General features: G+C 44.8%; 1 protein-coding gene across 6 annotated transcripts in view; it reads left to right on the top strand.

Annotated features, from left to right (window-relative positions):
• LOC139267357 (xanthine dehydrogenase/oxidase-like) overlaps positions 1-19,424 on the top strand; it is a 274,065-nt gene that overhangs the window by 39,595 nt on the left and 215,046 nt on the right. For 2 of the 6 annotated variants that reach the window (XM_070885588.1, XM_070885584.1), the window contains exon 2: positions 15,417-15,533. In XM_070885588.1, the coding sequence (XP_070741689.1) occupies positions 15,434-15,533 (100 nt within the window). In that variant the 5' untranslated portion in view covers positions 15,417-15,433. Of the gene's footprint in view, positions 1-4,455; positions 4,569-15,416; positions 15,534-19,424 lie in introns of those variants that run through there. The other 4 variants (XM_070885575.1, XM_070885566.1, XM_070885615.1 and 1 more) reach the window with 4 other exon arrangements.

Genomic DNA, 19,424 nt, shown 5'->3' on the forward strand with positions numbered 1-19,424 from the left:
GGTGGTGAGGGTGGGCTGGGGACCCGGCTGGGGACCTGGCTGGGATGGTGGGGCCCTGGGTGTTCCAACCTGCATTCCACCACCGCCACTGGGACCCGCAACCTCGGAAGGTGTGAAACCAAGGAATGTCGTGGTAGAGCTCATGGAGGTTTCTGGCAAAGTGATGCCCTGTACCATGGACTGATCCATATCACGATCAGCATTCTCCCGTGAACACAGATCCATGGACCCCTCCTCCCCCCACCTGCCTTGGTCTGGAGCAGACGCATCTGGATCTTCTTGTTGATCTTCAGGATGTTCAGGATTATCATCATGTCCTGCAAAATACAACACATCAGTCAAATGGTTAGCAGGAAAGGAGGGGGCAGGAATGAGTATTCTCACGTGTAGCAGGCCAGTTAGCAAGTTGATTTGAAGGGCGACGATGCATTTTCATGATTGACCCATATCCTCGCATGTGGGCCCAGCTTGTGCAGAGCTGATTCTTTTTCTGCAGGTGTGACTCAGCTAGGCAGCGACCCTCTGTTCCAGTGGTGATAATTGCTGCAGATTTGGTGGCTCTCTTCCTGTTCTAGTTCTCTCCCTTTTGTTGTCGGCCAATTTCTTCTGCAAAGATGAAAATATAATTTTTGTCACGTGAGCTTCTGATGGATGGGACATATACAGATGATCACAGTAACAATTGCAATTCCATTTAAAACTCACTACTTGACCAACACGCTGCCATTTATTTTTACTTCCAGTTCTTGCAGTATTCACCCCTGTGTAGAATTCTTCTGCAACTAGGTTCCAGCGTCTCCTCATTTCTTTGGATGGAACTTTTGTGGAACCACTCTTACTGATTTCCAGCTCCTGCCATCTGTTCTCAATGACAGTGACTAGTTTCTCCACTTCCTCATGCAAGAAGTTCTTCATTCTTGTTGCATGCTCTTGCGTCATTGATGTATCGGATTCACACTCAGGTAATGTTGAAAAAACACAGTTCTCACCTTGCATGCACATATGCAGCACTCCTTTCCACTCCCTCAGCCACCCAAAAATCAATATTAACACCTTACCTTCCAATATGGCCCACTGCTGATGCACTGAGGACACTCTCCCTTTAAATGGCCGATTGCCAAGGTTCTTGGCCCATTGCGCACGCTTCAACGCCCCTGCCGGCACTCGAAGACACGCTGGGTCCAAGCCCCGCCCCCCTGCTGGCTGCGCTGAGCAAGTACGACCCAAGCTCCAACCCCCGCGGGTTTGCCACTCCATGGGACCAGAGGGATCCAGGAGCGGCCAAATTATCCCGGTAAGTTTTCGGCGTGTTTTCTCCATCACGAAGTCGGCGCACCATGTCTAACTACGCTGCTCTAAGCGGTTGGGGAAATTTGGGCCCATGGTGTTGAGATAGAGGATCAGCCATGATCATATTGAATGGTGGTGGTACTGCTCCTATTTGCTAGGTTTCTATGAACATCCAGGTTGGAATCATCCAGATCCACTGGCATCTTGTCTGCCAGGTTTTGGGTCAACCTTTCCTGCAGAGCAAAGTTTTTCAGCCTGTAAGACTTATCTTAACTAAGACAGGTTTTAGCCTGTAAGATTTATCTTCATTTTAGAGTTCAAACTTGTGAGACAAAAAAAAAACAACAGACACAGACTCAGGATGTTTCTTTTTCTTACCCTTCTCCAGGGGGTTATCTTTACTTCAACTAATCAAAGGAAATACAAGCAATTTAGGATAGCATCAAATGCACAATGAGCCCACACCAACCTATCCCTATTAATATACTTTTTAACAGTTTAAAAATTGCCAATTCCCTAGTGATTAAAAGACACTCAAACCAGACCGTGGTGAGCGATTGTAAGATTTAACCCCCTGATTCTCTTGCCCACTAACCAAGTTGCCAGTTCTCTTGACTGCAGCAATAGACGAGAGACTTTGCACTGTAATTATACTTAGTAAATTGGCTATCGGCCGACTGCGTGCGTGTTCCAAACTATCCAGACTATGAAAAAGGTCTTCAGTTTGTTATTCTTTAATGTTATATTCCAGTCCAATGTAACTTCTGGGAGCTCGGTTGGTTCTTTTATCAATCCGTTGGACAGTTACTTAACTTGTCTGCATTTCTTAAGGTTCAACAAAAAGGTCTCATGGCCTGATAGGTAGAGGGCCCAGGGGCAGCACGGGCCAGCCCACACTGCGATATGTGCGCGCACTGGGTCCGTGCAGCAGAACAGGTCTCCAGTCGTCCTGGTTAACCGTTGCCACTGGATAAAGGCCTGGTTCTGTCAAGCCCATATGGTGGCTGATGTGCAACAGACACCACACATTAAAAAAAATCCACACACAGGCATCTTCCACCCCTAGAGTTCAGGACTGGAATATTGGATCCTTCATTGAAACTTCTGTGAACTCATCCCTTTTGGTGTGGAAGCAAGTCATCCTCGTTCGAGGGCCCACCTATGATGATGATGATGATGCTGGGTTATAAGGATTTAGTCAATTTGTAGTTTTGGCCATCTTAAAAGCAGAAAATTGGGTATTATAGGAGGAGGGGAACGTCCAGGTCGGAATCCTCCAGATCCACTGGCATCTTGTCTGCCAGGTTAAGGGTCAGCCTTTCCTGCAGGGCAAAATTTTGCAGTCTGCAGCAGACCACCACAATCTTCAGCCCTTTGCTAGGCAAATACTGTAAAACACCCCCTCTTCTCTTCCCCCCCCCCCCCCCGACTTGTCCAGGCACCGGAAGCGTGATTTGAGCACCCTGATTTGTCCTCTCCACCACTTGCCGCGTGGACATGTATGCATGGTTATATCTTTCCTGTGCTGCGTTGTTGGTGATGCAGCAGGGTGCCATCAGCCACAGCTTCAATAAGTACGCATTATCCCCCAACACCAATCCTCCACCTTGCCCCTCCCTACTGAACAAGTCATGGATGTGGGAATGATGAAGAACAAAGGCATCGTCAGCACTTCCCCGATGCTCTGCATTAATATGCAAGTTGTGCAGTAGGGGCGCACAGGCTATCATAGCATTCAAGGAAAGGTAGCCGTTCCTATTTTTAAATATATATGACAGATTCATGATGTGATGCCTACAGCGACACGCGAGTCCCATTGATGGCACCCGACATTCTGGGGAAGCCAGCAATCCTATGGAAGCCGATGGACCTCTCTCTCTATTCCACTGGGGACATATTATACTTGATTAAGTCGGATGCTCAGCGGAATAGAGCATCCGTAACCTGTTGAATGCAGGGTACGTCTTATGTAATGTTGCCTGAAAGGAATCACATGCACATAAATTGAGGTCTGTCATCAACTTCATGGCCATTGACAAGACCCCGTGGGAGGTAGACTATGGCTTCTGGTCATCTTTTAACATCTCAGAGGTGGCTAATTGCTTCTTTGCTGAAAAGCAGTCTACGCACGCGGATTCCTCCAACATTGTCTCGAAGAACAGTCTCTCCCTGTAGACTCTTGGGAAGGGGGGCAGTGGAAAATGTACCAGTTACATCTGGTCAACCACACTCAATGGGCGTGTTCCTCTTCCAGTCATCCATCATGATCGGGAACAGTCGGACACCCAGTGGGTATGCCATTGCACTGCTGCCACCCTCTTCTGTATATTGAAACAGCTTTGCAGCCTGAAAATGATTGTGTTCCAATATTAACCAAAATCTGGATGGCAAGACTGCCAAGACAGAAACCCTCTAGGAACAATTCACTACCTGCTACAGTGATATTCGCACATCTCACAACCTTGGAGGCCCATAACGCTCCATTTATGGGCCTCCAAGGTTGTGTCATGTACGAACCATAAATTATGTCATAACTAGGATGGTCTATAACATCAATTAAATGGCTGTGTGGGGAATAATTCGTAATAATGTCGTAAATCCAGCAATTTCACCATCGCCATTCAGTTCAATGGGGAGCCTCACAGCGACAACAAACAGCGGATTGGAGCAAATTGTTCAGCAATTTGGGGAGGATTGGAACTCGATGTACCTCTTCCTCCATAAATTACTGGATATTTTTAACAAATTGTGTGCGATGTTAATGCATTATTCGAAGGGCACAAACTCCCAGCAATTTCTGACCCAATATATGGCCACTATTGGCAGGATCACATTTCAGGAGTGGCTGCAGTGTCACCGTCCACTCTGACCCAGTAAAGGGGGAGAGTAGGAGCAATGGAAAAATTGGTAGAATAAATGTATGCAACTTATTGGACCTTAAGAGTTTGTGATTTGGCATTAATTTGACTGGCCAGTTTGTCATTTTTTTTTTTGCTTAATCTCTTAAATAAAACCCAACCTTCATTTGCCACAATGAATTAACTGCGAGGGGTTACATCCTTCCATGAGTTCTCAGATCTGGGCGGCTCTTCCTAAGGCTGACTCCAATTTCCTGCTAGTTTAGCAGTGACAGTGTTAAGTTGTTCCTTTCGCCTGTCAGCACTCGGGCACCAGGAGCCGCCAGTGAGATGAGCTGCTGTGCTGACAACAGGCAGAAGGTCTCTGGAGTGCGAGTTGTTTCCCAGCAGTGAGTGACACGGGCACTGACGGGCTGCTTTGTAAGTCAGCACAGATTCGCTTTAAACTGCATTTTTTGGTTTAGCTGTTCATTTTCTCAGACGGAACAAAGTGCAGCAGAAAGCTGTTTACTTAAAATAGTTGTATGGCGATTGGGTTTAATTCTTTCCTTTGGGCCTAGATACCGACTTGAGTTCTGCAGCTTGCTTTAAGCAATGTTTATATGATATTTGTTTTTACTTAAGATTTGACATTTTATGAAAATGTGTTGATAATGTCACTGCGTGTTGTGCAAAAGTAAAATTAACAGGAGTGAGAAGTTTGCTTGTTGTTGTTGTTGCTCAGCTGTTGAAAGTTCTCCTCAGTGGGAGTACGAAGGGCGACGACCCTCCCAGTCAGTCACCCTGTTTCCGCAGAGCAGCAAGTCCAGTCTGTTCTTTGGCGGGCTTATTTAAACTGAAGGAAACCTGTCATTGCCGCAATTAGTCTCACCCCAACAACGGTTCCAGTTGGAAGAAGTCTAACGGCTTTGGCCCGGGAGGGATATTTTCACAGTAAAGTCTACTGAAATGGAACATGGTCTGTAGTGAGTTACAACAGCGATTTTCAGACTCTTTGGGTTTGGGGGAAGTGATTTGGTACCGCCAACATCTGCTCAGAAACCATCACATCTCTGGACAAAATTGTAGTACTTGGGTAATTGCCGCTACATTTGGTAATTGTACAAATGTAAAAGCAAAATACTGCGGATGCTGGAATCTGAAACAAAAAGTTAACGTTTCAGGTCGATGACCCTTCGTCAGAAACGTTAACTCATGTTTCTCTCTCCACAGATGCTGCCTGGCCTGCTGATTTTTCCAGCATTTTCTGTTTTTATAATTGTACAAATGTGTTATGTTTGAAAAGAAAAAAGATTACACTTGTATAGCGCTTTTAATGACGACGAGACATCCCAAAGTGCTTTACAACTGATGAAATACTTTTTCAAGTGAAGTCAACATTGCTGCATCATCATCATCATCATAGGCAGTCCTTCGACGTCGAGGATGACTTGACACTAGAAATGAGTTCTCAGGTGACTGAGCAGTCCACTACAGGACCTACAGTCTCTGTCACAGGTGGGGCAAACAATGGTTGAAGGAACAGGTGGATGGGGTGCCTGGGTTGTCACGCGCTCCTTCCGATGTCGACGCTTGGCTTCAGCTTGCTCCCAGCGAAGAGACTCGAGGTGTTCAGCACCTTCCCGGATACTTTTCCTCCACTTTGGGCAGTCTTGGGCCAAGGATTCCCAGGTGTTGGTGGGGATGTTACATTTTTTTCAAGGAAGCTTTGAGGGTGTCCTTGAAACGTTTCCTCTGCCTACCTGGGGATCGCTTGCCGTGTCGCAGCTCCGAGTAGAGCGCATGCTTTGGGAGTCTCGTGTCAGGCTTGCAGGCGATGTGGCCCATCCAGCGGACCTGATCGAGCGTGGTCAGTGCTTCGATGCCGGGGATATTGGCCTGAGTGAGGACACTGACATTGGTGCGCCTATCCTGCCAATGGATTTGCAGGATCTTGCAGAGGCAGCGTTGGTGGTGCTTCTCCAGTGTTTTGAGGTACCTACTGTACATAGGCCATGTCTCTGAGCCATATAGGAGGGCGGGTATCACCACCACTGTAGACCATGAGCTTGGTGCCGGGTTTGAGGCCCTGGTCTTCAAACACCCTCTTCCTCAGGCGACTGAAGGCTGCACTGGCACACTGAAGGCGGTGTTGGATCTCGCCGTCGATGTCTTCCCTTGTTGATAGTAGGCTCCCGAGGTATGGAAAATGGTCCACGTTGTCCAAAGCCTCGTCGTGGATTTTGATGCAATGTCGGAAACACAGCAGCTAATTTGTGCATAGCAAGCTTCCACAAACAGCAATGTGATAATGACCAGATAATCTGTTTTAGTGATGTTGTTTAAGGAATAAATATTGGCCAGGACACCGAGGATAATTATGTCCTCCTGAATGAGCAAACGAAGCCTCGGTTTAACGTTCCATCCGAAAGAAGGCACCTCCGACAGCATAGGACTCTCTCAGTACTGCGCCAGAATGCGCTAGATTTTTGAGCACAAGTCTCGGGTGGGATTTGAACCCACAACCTTCTGACCCAGAGGTGAGGGTGCACCAAATCACCTACCCTAATCCTAAACTGTAAGAATGGAACTGTTTTATCAATGTCACCTCAAGCTTGAGATGTGTTGGAATGAACACCAGAGTTTCCTAGTCTGCATAATACATACAAACTTAACATCATTTATCATTTGTGGTGTTTTTTTGTTTTGGTCATAGAGGTGTCGAAACCCAGTCCCACCTCATCACCACCTCTCATTCCCTCCACTGCCTCTGTGTTGTCAGACTGATTGTTCGGAGGAACTGAAATTTCCTCCAGTGAAACATTGAGAAGCCGGAAGCCATTGGCCCAGAATTTGCTGTGAAATAATGGCGAGTTTAATGTGCACGCTGTTAGTGTGTAAATAACTCAGCAATTTGTGGCGAAGAAGACATACCCCATGTATTGCAAAGCATCTCAAATTTCTGGCCGATTTGCGCTGCTTTGCCATTAACCTTGTGAAAACGGGAGCTCGCCATAAAACTCCCTGTGAGTTTCAAGAAATTGTTTATTTGCAATGTTAAAACTAATTAAACTAGCTGCAGAAAGTTAGGACTGGTACTTGTCATTAAAAGGCTCCTTACATTAAGATTTATTTTCCTGCAAAGCCACTCGACCTCTGGCCCAGAAAGGAAACAATTGAAATTGTGGAGTCTCATTCTTGCAGGTAGTAAATTATTCTTGGGGGTTTAAATGTAAAATGATTTTCCTTTTTATTATGTCTGCAATTACCATCGAATAACTCCACGAGGCCTTGTACTGTGTGTGACTTCAGTTCATTTAATACAACTGCAAAGTGAGGGACAGCCTGGCTGGCTGCCTTTTATATGCCCCTGCACACCAGGGGCAGGAAACCCCTGAGCCTCCAACAGCAGCGCCCTCAGGTGGTACATCGTACATAGTGAATACAAAGAGTTTGCATACATCATTCCCCCCCCTCCCCCAAAGTCTTTGATGTGAGTTGATTACAGGTTAAGGTGAACCGGAGCCCTGTGAGCCCTGGTTGACCGTCTGAGTGTCGCTTCTGGCCTGAGTGAGTTGGTTGGGCCACTGCTGTCTTGCAGCGCGACTGGTTGGGCTGGACTGTTGGGGATGGTGGGATCATCCTCGTGGTTGGCAGCGAGGTCTGCTGTCGATTGGGCATGTGTCGGTGGGTCGCTGAAGATGAGGTCCACTTCCGGTGGTTCCTGGTTATCTGTGAATCGTAATTTGGTTTGGTCCAAATGTTTTCTGCACATTTGACCATTAAGCAGTTTGACAACAAATATTCTATTCCCCTCCTTGGCTAATACAGTGCTGGCGACTCATTTGGGGCCCTGACCGTAATTCAGCACAAACACAGGGTCATTTACAGTGATGTTGCGTGATACAGCCGTGCAATCATGGTACGTATTTTGCTGATAACGCCTGGTTTCCACCTGATCAAAGAAATCAGGATGTACTAAGGAGAGCCTGGTTTTGAGTGCTCGTTTCATTAGTAATTCTTCAGGGGGAACCCTGGTAAGTACAGGGCAGGAAACCCCTGGGCCTTCAACAGCAGCACCCTCTGGTGGTACATCGTACATAGTTACGTCGTGAATACAAAGAGTTTGCATACATGATACTTTTGTGTTTTTTTTTCTCTCTCATAATCCAATCTATCTTTCCCTCTTTATTTCTCCTTCTGTACCTAATTTGACTCTAATTCACCTTGGCCCAGAAATTGCGGTCGGAGGCTTCCTGCGGGCGGAGGTCTACGATCTGAAAAATCTCTACGAATTTACTTGGTGGTCCGGGACGTTTGGAGACTTGTGGTCATGGGTCTCTATGTGTAGGTCTGCATAGAGGCCCACGTATCCCAGGGACGCAAGAGCTTCACACTCATCCCTGGGATCACGTGGGCCAGCCCATCCAATCAAAAAAGGGGTATTCCCATTCATACTTGTGGTGAGTTCCGTATGTACGGAATCACCATTAGTATGAATGGGAATACCCCTTTTTGGGAATAATCCCCAAAACACACACGTACTTAAAATAAACTTTTAAAAAATCACATTTAAAATTAATCATAGAATCATAGAAATTTACAGCATGGAAGGAGGCCATTTCGGCTCATCGCGTCCGCGCCGGCCGACCAAGAGCTATCCAGCCTAATCCCACTTTCCCACTTTCTTGGTCCGTAGCCCTGTAGGTTACGGCAATTTAAGTACACACCCAAGTATCTTTTAAATGTGGTGAGGGTTTCTGCCTCTACCACCATTTCAGGCAGTGAGTCCCAGACCCCCACCACACTCTGGGTGAAGAAATTTCCCCTCATATCTCCTCTAAACCTACCCCCAATTACTTTAAATCTATGCCCCCTGGTTGTTGACTCCTCTGCCAAAGGAAACCGGTCCTTCCTCTGCACTCTATCCAGGCCCTTCATAGTTTTATACACCTTAATTAGGTCTCCCCTTAGCCTCCTCTGTTCCAAAGAAAACCGACCCATCATCTCCAATCTTTCTTCATAGCCAAAATTCTCCAGTCCAGGCAACATTCTTGTAAATCTCCTCTGCACCCTTTCCAGTGCAATCACATCCTTCCTGTAATGCAGTGACCAGAACTGCACACAATACTCCAGCTGTGGCCTAACCAGTGTTTTATACAGTTCAAGCATAACCTCCAGGTATTCCATGCCTCGACTAATAAAGGCAAGTATTCCATATGCCTTCTTAACCACCTTATCTACCTGGCCTGCTACCTTCAGGGATCTGTGGACATGCACTCCAAGGTCCCTTTGTTCCTCTACACTTTTCACTTGTACCATTTAATGTGTATTCCCTTGCCTTGTTAGACCTCCCCAAAAGCATTAACTTACACTTATCCGGATTGAATTCCATTTGCCACTGTTCTTCCCACCTGACCAGTACATTGATATCTTCCTGCAGTCCACAGCTTTCTTCTTCATTATCAACCACTCAGCCTATTTTAGCATCATCTGCAAACTTCTTAATTATACCCTCAACATTTAAGTCCAAGTCATTGATATATACCACACAAAGCAAAGGACCCAGCACTGAGCCCTGCGGAACCCCATTGAATACAGCCTTCCAGTCACAAAAACACCCATCAACCATTACCCTTTACTTCTTGCCTCTGAGCCAATTTTGGATCCAACTTGCCAATTTACACTGGATCCCATGGGCTATTACTTTCATGACCAGTCTGCCATGTGGGATCTTATCAAAAGCTTTGCTAAAATCCATATACACTACATCATATGGACTGCCCTCATCGACCCTCCTGGTTACCTCTTTGAAAACTTCAATTATTAGTCAGACATGACCTTCCCTTAACAAATCCATGCTGACTGTCCTTGATTAATCCATGTCTTTCCAAATGAAGATTTATCCTGTTCTTCAGGATTTTTTCCAATACTTTTCTCACCACCTAGGTTAGGCTGATTGGCTTGTAATTACTCGGTCTATCCCTTTCTTCCTTTTTAAACAAAGGTACAACATTAATAGCCTTACATCCTCTGGCACCACATCTTTAGCCAGAGAGGATTGAAAAATGATAGTCAGAGCCTCTGCTATTTCCTCTTTTGCTTCACTTAACAGCATGGGATACATTTCATTCGGGCCTGGGGATTTATCCACTTTCAAAGCTGTTAAGCCCCTTAATTCTTCCTCTCTCACTATGTTTATCTCGTCGAATATTTCACACTCCTCCTCCCTCATTGCAAAGTCTGCATCGCCCTCTCTTTTGTGAAAATAGCTGCAATGTATTCATTAAGAATCATACCCACATCTTCTGCCTCCACACACACATTTCCTTTGTGGTCTCTAATAGTCCTCACTCTTTCTCTAGTTATCCTCTTGCTCTTAATGTATTTATAAAACATCTTTGGGTTCTCCCTGATTTTACTTGCCAACATTCTTTCATGCTCTCTCTTTGCTTTCTTGATATTTTTTAATTGCACCCTTGCACTTGTACTCTTCTAGAGTTTCTGCAGTGTTGAGTTCTCGGTATCTGTCATAAGCCTCCCTTTTTTTCTTTACCTTACCCTGTCCCTTGACATCCTATTTCTGTACTCACTTGCACGCGGCACCGGCAGTAATCTGGAGATTACTACCTTTTTGAGGTCCTGCTTTTTAATCTCTCTCCGAGCTCCCTAAACTCTGCCTACAGGACCTCATCCCTCTTTCTACCGATGTCATTGGTACCAATATGGACCACAACCTCTGGCTGTTCTCCCTCACCCCCTAGAGGGAATTTTATGAAGTGCTTACAACAAAAATTTACTTTTTTGAAAAATAAATGTACATATTTTAAAGGATCTAAAAATAAACTTCGCTTATTTAACAGGACTTAAAATTTTTAATTATTGAAAAAATTTTATTTTTCTGTCCTTTAAAAGTCTTGCACTGATAAAAGCAGGCCTTACGCCTGCTTTGAAAAGTCGTAAGATTTTCAAGAGTATTCGTTGGGCAAGTAGCCGCCCGTGGAGGCTCTCTACTTCCAGATGCATATGATCGATTAAGAGGATTCTTGCCCGATCGCAAGTTCTGGGTTTAGGCGCATGCGCTTTTTGCGGGACCCCTATGGACGCGTGTGCACCTCGTACATGCCCGTAGGGGCCGCGAATTTGGGGCCTTTATTTCCTTCCTCTGTTTCCTTAAATCTCATTGGTTAAGGAGATAGACTGTTATTCCCGTTGTTCACCAAGGTCACAGATGCCTCACCATGCCGTTATCAGCTTGCAATTCAGCAATTTGTGGTGCAAAAAAATTTTGTGCTGAAGGATGTGGGAAAAAATCTAACAAACCAGGTACGCCACAACGATGCCCCACTCCACTAAATTCTGGGCCACTGTCTGTCTTTGGCCCCCTCCACAAACTCTCTTCTAGCCACCGATTCTATCCCGTTCCCTGGCTAGTGTCTCAGGCTTAACTAGACTATTCGCAACTTTGGCGTCCTATTTAACCGTGAGCTGAGCTTCCGATCCCATATCCTTTCCGTCACCAAGACTACCTACTTCCATCTCCTGTAATATCACCCTGCCCCTGCTCATCCCGCTTTTTGTTACCTTCAGACTTGACTATTCCAATGTTCTCCTGGCCGGCCTCCCATCTTCCATTCTCCATAAACTTCTCCATAAAATCTGCTGGCTGTATCCTAACTCTCACCAAGTATTGTTTCCCACATCACCCCTGTGCTTGCTGACCTATATTGGATCTCGGTCCACCAACGTCTCAATATTAAAATTATCATCATGTTCATTGGCCTAGCCCATCCATATCCCTGGAATGTCCTCCAGCCTTACAACCATAGAGAACTCTGCGTTCCTCCAACTCTGGCCTCTTGTGCCTCTCCCACCATTGGGCCATCCCTTCAGCTGTCTAGCTCTGGAATTCCCTCCCTAAACCTTTCAGCTACTCAACCTCTCCTTTAGGATGCTTCTTAAAACCCACCTATCCTCATGTCTACTTTGTCTGATTACACTTTGTGAAGCACCTTAGAACTTTTTACTATGTTAAAAGCACTATATAAATGCAAGTTGTTATATGTTAATAATGAGTCAGGCATTCTACATGACCTAGATACAAATGGTATTGCACCATGTGATTAGTACAGCAGTTATATGTAGATTTTATTGCACTGTGTATTGCAAGAGAATACTGCATCGAATCCTAGAATGGTTACAGCACAGAAGGAGCCCTTGTGGCCTTTTCTCATCTTGATATGTAAACATAAAACAGGTTCTTTATAAGAAAGATAGTGCAAGAGCACTTCAGCTAGCAGAATGTACCCATTGAGAAATCATTAGATAGAATATTTATCCTACGTCTTGATCTAACCACATGGCTTAGAATGTCTGAAAATACACGTGAGGGAGCTATTGCAGCTATTTTCAACCATTAACATTAAAGCTCTTTGGAGTCAATCTCACCACTAGCAGCTCCAGTGAGTTTCTATTCTGCATCGACGGCAAGTTAAGTTATTTAATCAGAGGTTAATTGAAATAATTCTAATTTACTGTTGGGAATTGAGACACTTAACCAAGGGAAGTGACGTGCCTTCATTACACTTGTAGCAAAAGATCCTGGCGGACACAATTAAACACATCGTGGACACTCTTAAACCCAGATGACCATGCTTCTCCAAAAATGAAACTTTTCACACCAATTATATATATATATATAAAACATTTATTTATTTATTGTGGCCTACAGTAACAGCAGGCTGATCGACATCTATTGGTGGGTCACCATTGTGGGGAAACAAGTATATAATTTTTAAGAATGGACTTGCAACGTTGCATACCCAAGAGATGATTGATTTGAGGAACCGGATACCAAAGGAAGTAGTAAAGATTGATTCCTAATAAAAAGGCATGAGACAAACTCTGGAAAACAAGTTGATGGAAGGCAAATGTTAATTATTTCTAGATAATTAGTGGGTCTAGGGTCTTCTGGGCTTGCCTGATCACCTATTGGAGTAAGAAAGGAATTTTTGATCGACGACTCTTGAACTGGCTATAAGCCTCTCTCTCGTGCCTCTCCCAGTAGATACAGGGTTGGGGGGTGGGGGGCTGGTTAGTGCACAGGGCTGAAATTAGCCAAAGGATGGGGATGAGCACATACGGCCCTTGTTTTCTTTTCTCATCTTGAAATGTAAACGTAATACAGGTGCTTAAAAAGCACCCTCAAAGTGCTTTCTCCAACTAAATGCGGGGAAATCGGCTAACATTCATTTGGCTCTGTGTGAAGTTTATTAGAAAGAAGCCAGTCAAGCTAATACAGTTAATTGTCTTTCAAGCACATGCATCTGACAGAAATCACTCAAGTGCTAGAAACAATTACCATGCATCACCAAGCTCTTAACCAATGCCATAATATAATCAGGATTGCCTTAGCACAGAGAATACTGACTATATGTAACGGGCACATCTGTGTTCATTATTCAAGTAAAACACCTCAATCTCAGAACGTGACTTCTCAAAGGAGAGACTATGGGGTAGTTTTTATGAATTAGTGTGGGCGATGGGAGTTTTATGTCTGCCGCCTAATGTCTGATATGTGCTCCTGTCATGCAAAGCTCTGCACTGGTAGTGCTATTTTGTAAAATCTTTTCCTGTATTTCAAAGGGTTTAATGAGTTTAAAGATTGCTTTTGATACACAATTTGTTGCAGCTTTGACCTCATTGAAGCAAGCTTTGTAGGTAAGGTGCCTGCGTAATTCTGAAAATAAAAAACTCTTGCAAGTATGGATCGGACAGCTATTTTTCTCAGAAGTATTTGTGTATCTGTTGCTTGAGAGATTTGCAAAGAAAAGCCATTCAAAAGCATTCAACTGACTGATTTGTCTGTTTAACCCTTTTGTTCAAAGCTCTTGTATTATTTCAACTGAGCTTAACAACTGGCTGTTACTACTTGCTGCTTTGAGAAATATTGGGCCAGAATTTACAGTGGGTATGACAGCGTACTCTCAGTGTATGCCATCATACCGCCTTTGAAATGGACAGTTCAGGATTCACGCGCTAAATCCCGAACTTGCGATCTGTCAAGTTATGACTTGAGAGGGGGAAATCCTCATTACTGGCACAGAGTTGGGCTATTTGCTCACCAACTGCCCAGCAATTACGTACGAAAATTTTACGGCAAATGCATCAGCCGTAAGGAGATACCTCAAAAGATCCAAAGCATCGTTTGGCATGTTTTAACATCATTTTCATCTTGGATCATATGTTTATCTAGGAGGGCAATTATATATCAGTCATTTGAAGCAATGCTATTGTATTTTTCCCCCCATTGCATTGCATAAAATGTCTGAGATTTTGTATGGAAATCTGTGGCTAATGTAAAGGGAACATTATTAAATAAGAGGCAGTCAGGCTCATCAGTCAGACTACAGACCATCAGAACAGAGGTCCATTATTGATGCTGTTCTTTGTTGAGGCATTTGCATTACAACAGTGACTACACTTCAAAAAGTACTTCATTGGCTATAAAGCGCTGTGGGACGTCCGGTAGTCATGAAAGGCGCTATATAAATGCAAGCCTTTTTTTCTTTACTTTATTTTGCTCGCTCGCTCTTTCTTTCTCTCTTCCCTCTTCTCTTTCTCGCTCCTTCTTTCTTTTGCTCCATCCCTCTCCCTCCCCCTCGTCCCCTCGCGCCCACTCCCCCTCGTTCTCGCTTGCTTTCTTTTTTCTCTCTCTCTTTCTCATATTATGGCATTCTGATAAATTTATTTGTCAACGGTATCTGTATGTCTGAGTATGTTTAATGTGAGTATACCTTCGAGAGCTAATATTGCAAGGTTCAGTATCAGCTAAAAGAAGCAGGAGCTGAGTAACAGGCTTGTGAAGCAGCGGGCCATCACCCAGAAAGGTAAGTTGGAGGCAGTCTGAAGCATGAATAAATGGTGGCCTCAGTAGCAGCAAGTTGGAACAACCACCACCTGTATTCACATAGTGCCTTTAAAGTTTAAAAAAAAATGTCTCGATGCTTCAGCACTCCAGTGTTGTAGCCCTATCTCTGCTTGTGTGCTAGCAGAGTTCCATACCCGTAGCACAGCATTGCTAAATTAACCTTTATGTGTTACTAAAGCAAGCAAAACACAGTACGAGAGATGTTGCGGTATAATCTAAAAAGGTTAAATGATCCGCAAACATGTGCCTGTTTTATTTGTTTCCGTGAGCTTTGACATACTTTCTTAGCTTGTGCTTGTGCTTGTTCTTGTTTAGATAAGTTTTACTCTCTAATTCATTGCACTTATTTGTTGATTCAGCTCAGGTCAGAAATAACATGGAGACCGTCTCACTTCAGGGACAGAATTGTGACCCAGCAGAAGAGGGCTCTGCTTCAAAACGACTCATCCTTCGAGTGAATGGAGTTTTACATGATGGTAAAGGCAGCACCTTGTAGAGAATTGTACAGGACCGGGTTATAACTTAAGTCAGCTTCTGTCACAAAGTCTGTCCAATAGTTTGATTAATGCAGGGTATTTGGTTTTGTAATTCCCAGCTTTGAATGCAAAACATAAGACAACACCACCAAGAGATCAATCAGTTTCAAACATTATTCACAAAAAATACTTTTTAGTGTAATCAACCCCGCTCCCCCAGATAGAGATCTGGATGCCATTTATGTTTAAGCTGAAGTTGCATCAGAGGCTACAGATCAAGTAAAGATGAATTAAAATGTTACCTTTTATATAAACTGAGAATAGTACGATATAAATTAGTTATGAAGTAAATCATTGAACTAAAACAGTGTACCATGGAAATTCAATTGTATGTATGTGTACCCTTCTCTTTCTCTCCTGCTGTCGGACTTTTAAATCATACAATTATAGAATCATGGAAATTTATGGCACAGAAGGAGGCCATTGTGTCTGTGCCGGCCAAAAAAGAGCTATCCAGCCTAATCTCACTTTCCAGCTCTTGGTCCGTAGCCCTGTAGGTTACAACACTTCAAGTGCATGTCCAATGTGATGAACGTTTTTGCCACTACCACCCTTTCAGACAGTGAGTTCCAGACCCTCATCACCCTCTGGGTGAAAAAAATTCTCCTCAAATCCCCTTCTAAGTATTTAGATCTATGACCCATAGTTATTGACCTCTCTGCTAAGGGAAATAGATCCTTCCTACCACTCTATCTAAGACCCTCATAATTTTATATACCTCAATTAAATCTCCCCTCAGCCTCCTCTGTTCCAAAGTAAACAATCCCAGCCTATCCAATCTTTCCTCATAGCTAAAATTCTCCATTCCTGGCAACTTCCTCGTAAATTTCCACTGTATCCTCTCTAATGCAATCACATTAAACTCAAACTGCCTAATGTGGGGTTCAAAATCTCCATAGTGTCTGTTTTTGTCCATTTCTTCCTGTCTTGTTCTCCATTATGCACAATCCCTAGTATGAGAGAGGCTGAACAGGACTGAGGAATGTGCACAGGCTGCATCCAAGTACCTTTCATGAATACAGTATATTTATTTTTAGTTGTTTAATTAAATAAACATAAGAACATAAGAATTAGGAACAGGAGTAGGCCATCCAGCCCCTCGAACCTGCTCCGCCATTCAACAAGATCATGGCTGATCTGGCCGTGGACTCAGCTCCACTTACCCGCCCGCTCCCCATAACCCTTAATTCCCTTATTGGTTAAAAATCTATCTATCTGTGATTTGAATACATTCAATGAGCTAGCCTCAACTGCTTCCCTGGGCAGAGAATTCCACAGATTCACAACCCTCTGGGAGAAGAAATTCCTTCTCAACTCGGTTTTAAATTGGCTCCCCAGTATTTTGAGGCAGTGCCCCCTAGTTCTAGTCTCCATGACCAGTGAAAACAACCTCTCTGCCTCTATCTTGTCTATCCCTTTCATTATTTTAAATGTTTCTATAAGATCACCCCTCATCCTTCTGAACTCCAACGAGTAAAGACCCAGTCTACTCAATCTATCATCATAAGGTAACCCCCTCATCTCCGAAATCAGTCAAGTGAATCGTCTCTGTACCCCCTCCAAAGCTAGTATATCCTTCCTTAAGTAAGGTGACCAAAACTGCACGCAGTACTCCAGGTGCGGCCTCACCAATACCCTGTACAGTTGCAGCAGGACCTCCCTGCTTTTGTACGCCATCCCTCTCGCAATGAAGGCCAACATTCCACTCGCCTTCCTGATTACCTGCTGCACCTGCAAACTAACTTTTTGGGATTCATGCACAAGGACCCCCAGGTCCCTCTGCACCACAGCATGTTGTAATTTCTCCCCATTCAAATAATATTCCCTTTTACTGTTTTTTTTTCCAAGATGGATGACCTCACATTTTCCGACATTGTATTCCATCTGCCAAACCTTAGCCCATTCGCTTAACCTATCTAAATCTCTTTGCAGCCTCTCTGTGTCCTCTACACAACCCGCTTTCTCACTAATCTTTGTGTCATCTGCAAATTTTGTTACACTACACTCTGTCCCCTCTTCCAGGTCATCTATGTATATTGTAAACAGTTGTGGTCCCAGCACCGATCCCTGTGGCACACCACTAACCACCAAAGAAGGGAATAGGATTCAGGTTGTTAAACTTACCAATGGACAAATCTGCCGCAAACACGTGGACGAAACAAAAAGGAGGTTCAGCAATCCCATAGAAGAAGCAGAGGAAGAACACAATGTAGAGTTCACTCCACCACAGGTGACCGAACACCTGAACCAAGTGGAGGAGAGCCCAGTCACTGTGGGCAGTCCGGACAGACCTGAGGCACCGCAGGCCAGAAGTCCGGTTGAAGGGATTCAGAGAGACAATTTAAGTGGAGCTAGGAGGCAATGACACACGGTGGAGCCTTGTGAAGAAAAGGGAGGTTGAAGTTGGGAAGGTGGCTCCAGAAGATGGATGGGGTGAGGGTAGATTTCTGAAGGGTAGCGGGCGATGGTGATTTTGAAAAGCAGAGGGATGGTGTCTGAGCGCAAGGAGTCATTTACAATATTGCCAGAAACAGCAGCTAGAATACCTTGGAGCCCAGAGGTCACTGAAGCCTGCAAAAATCGATCCATTTAGCTTTTTTTTTGTTGTTGACTTTGTTGCCTGCCCTCTCCCCCTCATTCCTCTGAGGGAGGGTAGGTATATACAAGGCCTAATGCCTGCTTTTTTAATGAGTATCCTTCCTAATGGCTGCCCACCTAGCATGCCTGCAGGAAAATGAGGCTGAAGGCCCTGTTGAGGCCCTCCTGTCTCATTTGCTTACCTGCCCAATGCTTCTGTCCTCTATAGGGTACCTTTACTATTGGACGAGCAACCCAGAGATTGAGTGTTCAAATCCCACCATGGCATATTGTGAAATTGAATTCGATAAATCTGATTGCTAGCACCAGAAAAAGACCACTTCCTTCCTCCGTGTGTTGGCTCAGGAATACAACTGTGACAGAGATCTGTGTCCTTTCCAACTCTTACATTAAAGTCACCAAGGCGAATCAGCTTGTCGCCCGTTGGGACTCTGGAGTAGAATTCCTATTTGGTCTTGTCCGTAGCTTCCAGGGTTGGGGTGTACGCACCGATGACCGTAACGTACTGGTTCCAGGTTAGGGTGAGCTGAAGGGTCATGAGGCGTTCGTTTATCCTGTAGGGCGAATCTCTCAGACGCCAAACGAGCTCATTTTTGATGGCAAAGCCAACCCCATGGAGATGGCATTCTTCTTCTGGTTTGCTTTTCCAGAAGAGGGTGTATCCCCCACCACCTTGTTCCTTGAGCTGACCTCCTGCCCGCCGTGTCTCGCTCAGGGTGTCGATGTCGGAGCATCTGAGTTCCCGGGCAATGATAGCAGTACGATGTTCCAGTCTGTCGCTGTTGGGATTGTCCATGTGGGTTCTGATATTCCAGGTTCCCAACTTTATTTTAAAGGGTGTAAGATGCCTGTGTGTGACTTCTTTTAACGTGGGGTGGCCGTTGCATACCAGCTGCCACACGGACTTGACAGAGCAAGGTCTTGGTCTAATGGCAAGGGGATCCAAGACAATTGGAGACCAGGCTCTACTGCATGGACCTAGTACACCCACTCACCCTGCGCACGCCCACCCACCCCGCGCACCACCCACAAACACAATCCTCCTCGCTGCAGTGCTTCATCTCGCCCTTAACAAGCTGGAATGGAGTTAACTAGAGGACAAGCGGGAACTTGTTCAACCTCCGATGCCTCCAGTCCAGATCCAAGGTTGCTCCAACCTCTGTCATTGAATTACAATATGCAGATGACGCTTGCGTTTGTGCACACTCGGAGTCCGAACTCCAAACCATCATT

This window comes from Pristiophorus japonicus, chromosome 1 (assembly GCF_044704955.1).
Source record: "Pristiophorus japonicus isolate sPriJap1 chromosome 1, sPriJap1.hap1, whole genome shotgun sequence".
NCBI classification, from domain to species: domain Eukaryota; kingdom Metazoa; phylum Chordata; class Chondrichthyes; family Pristiophoridae; genus Pristiophorus; species Pristiophorus japonicus.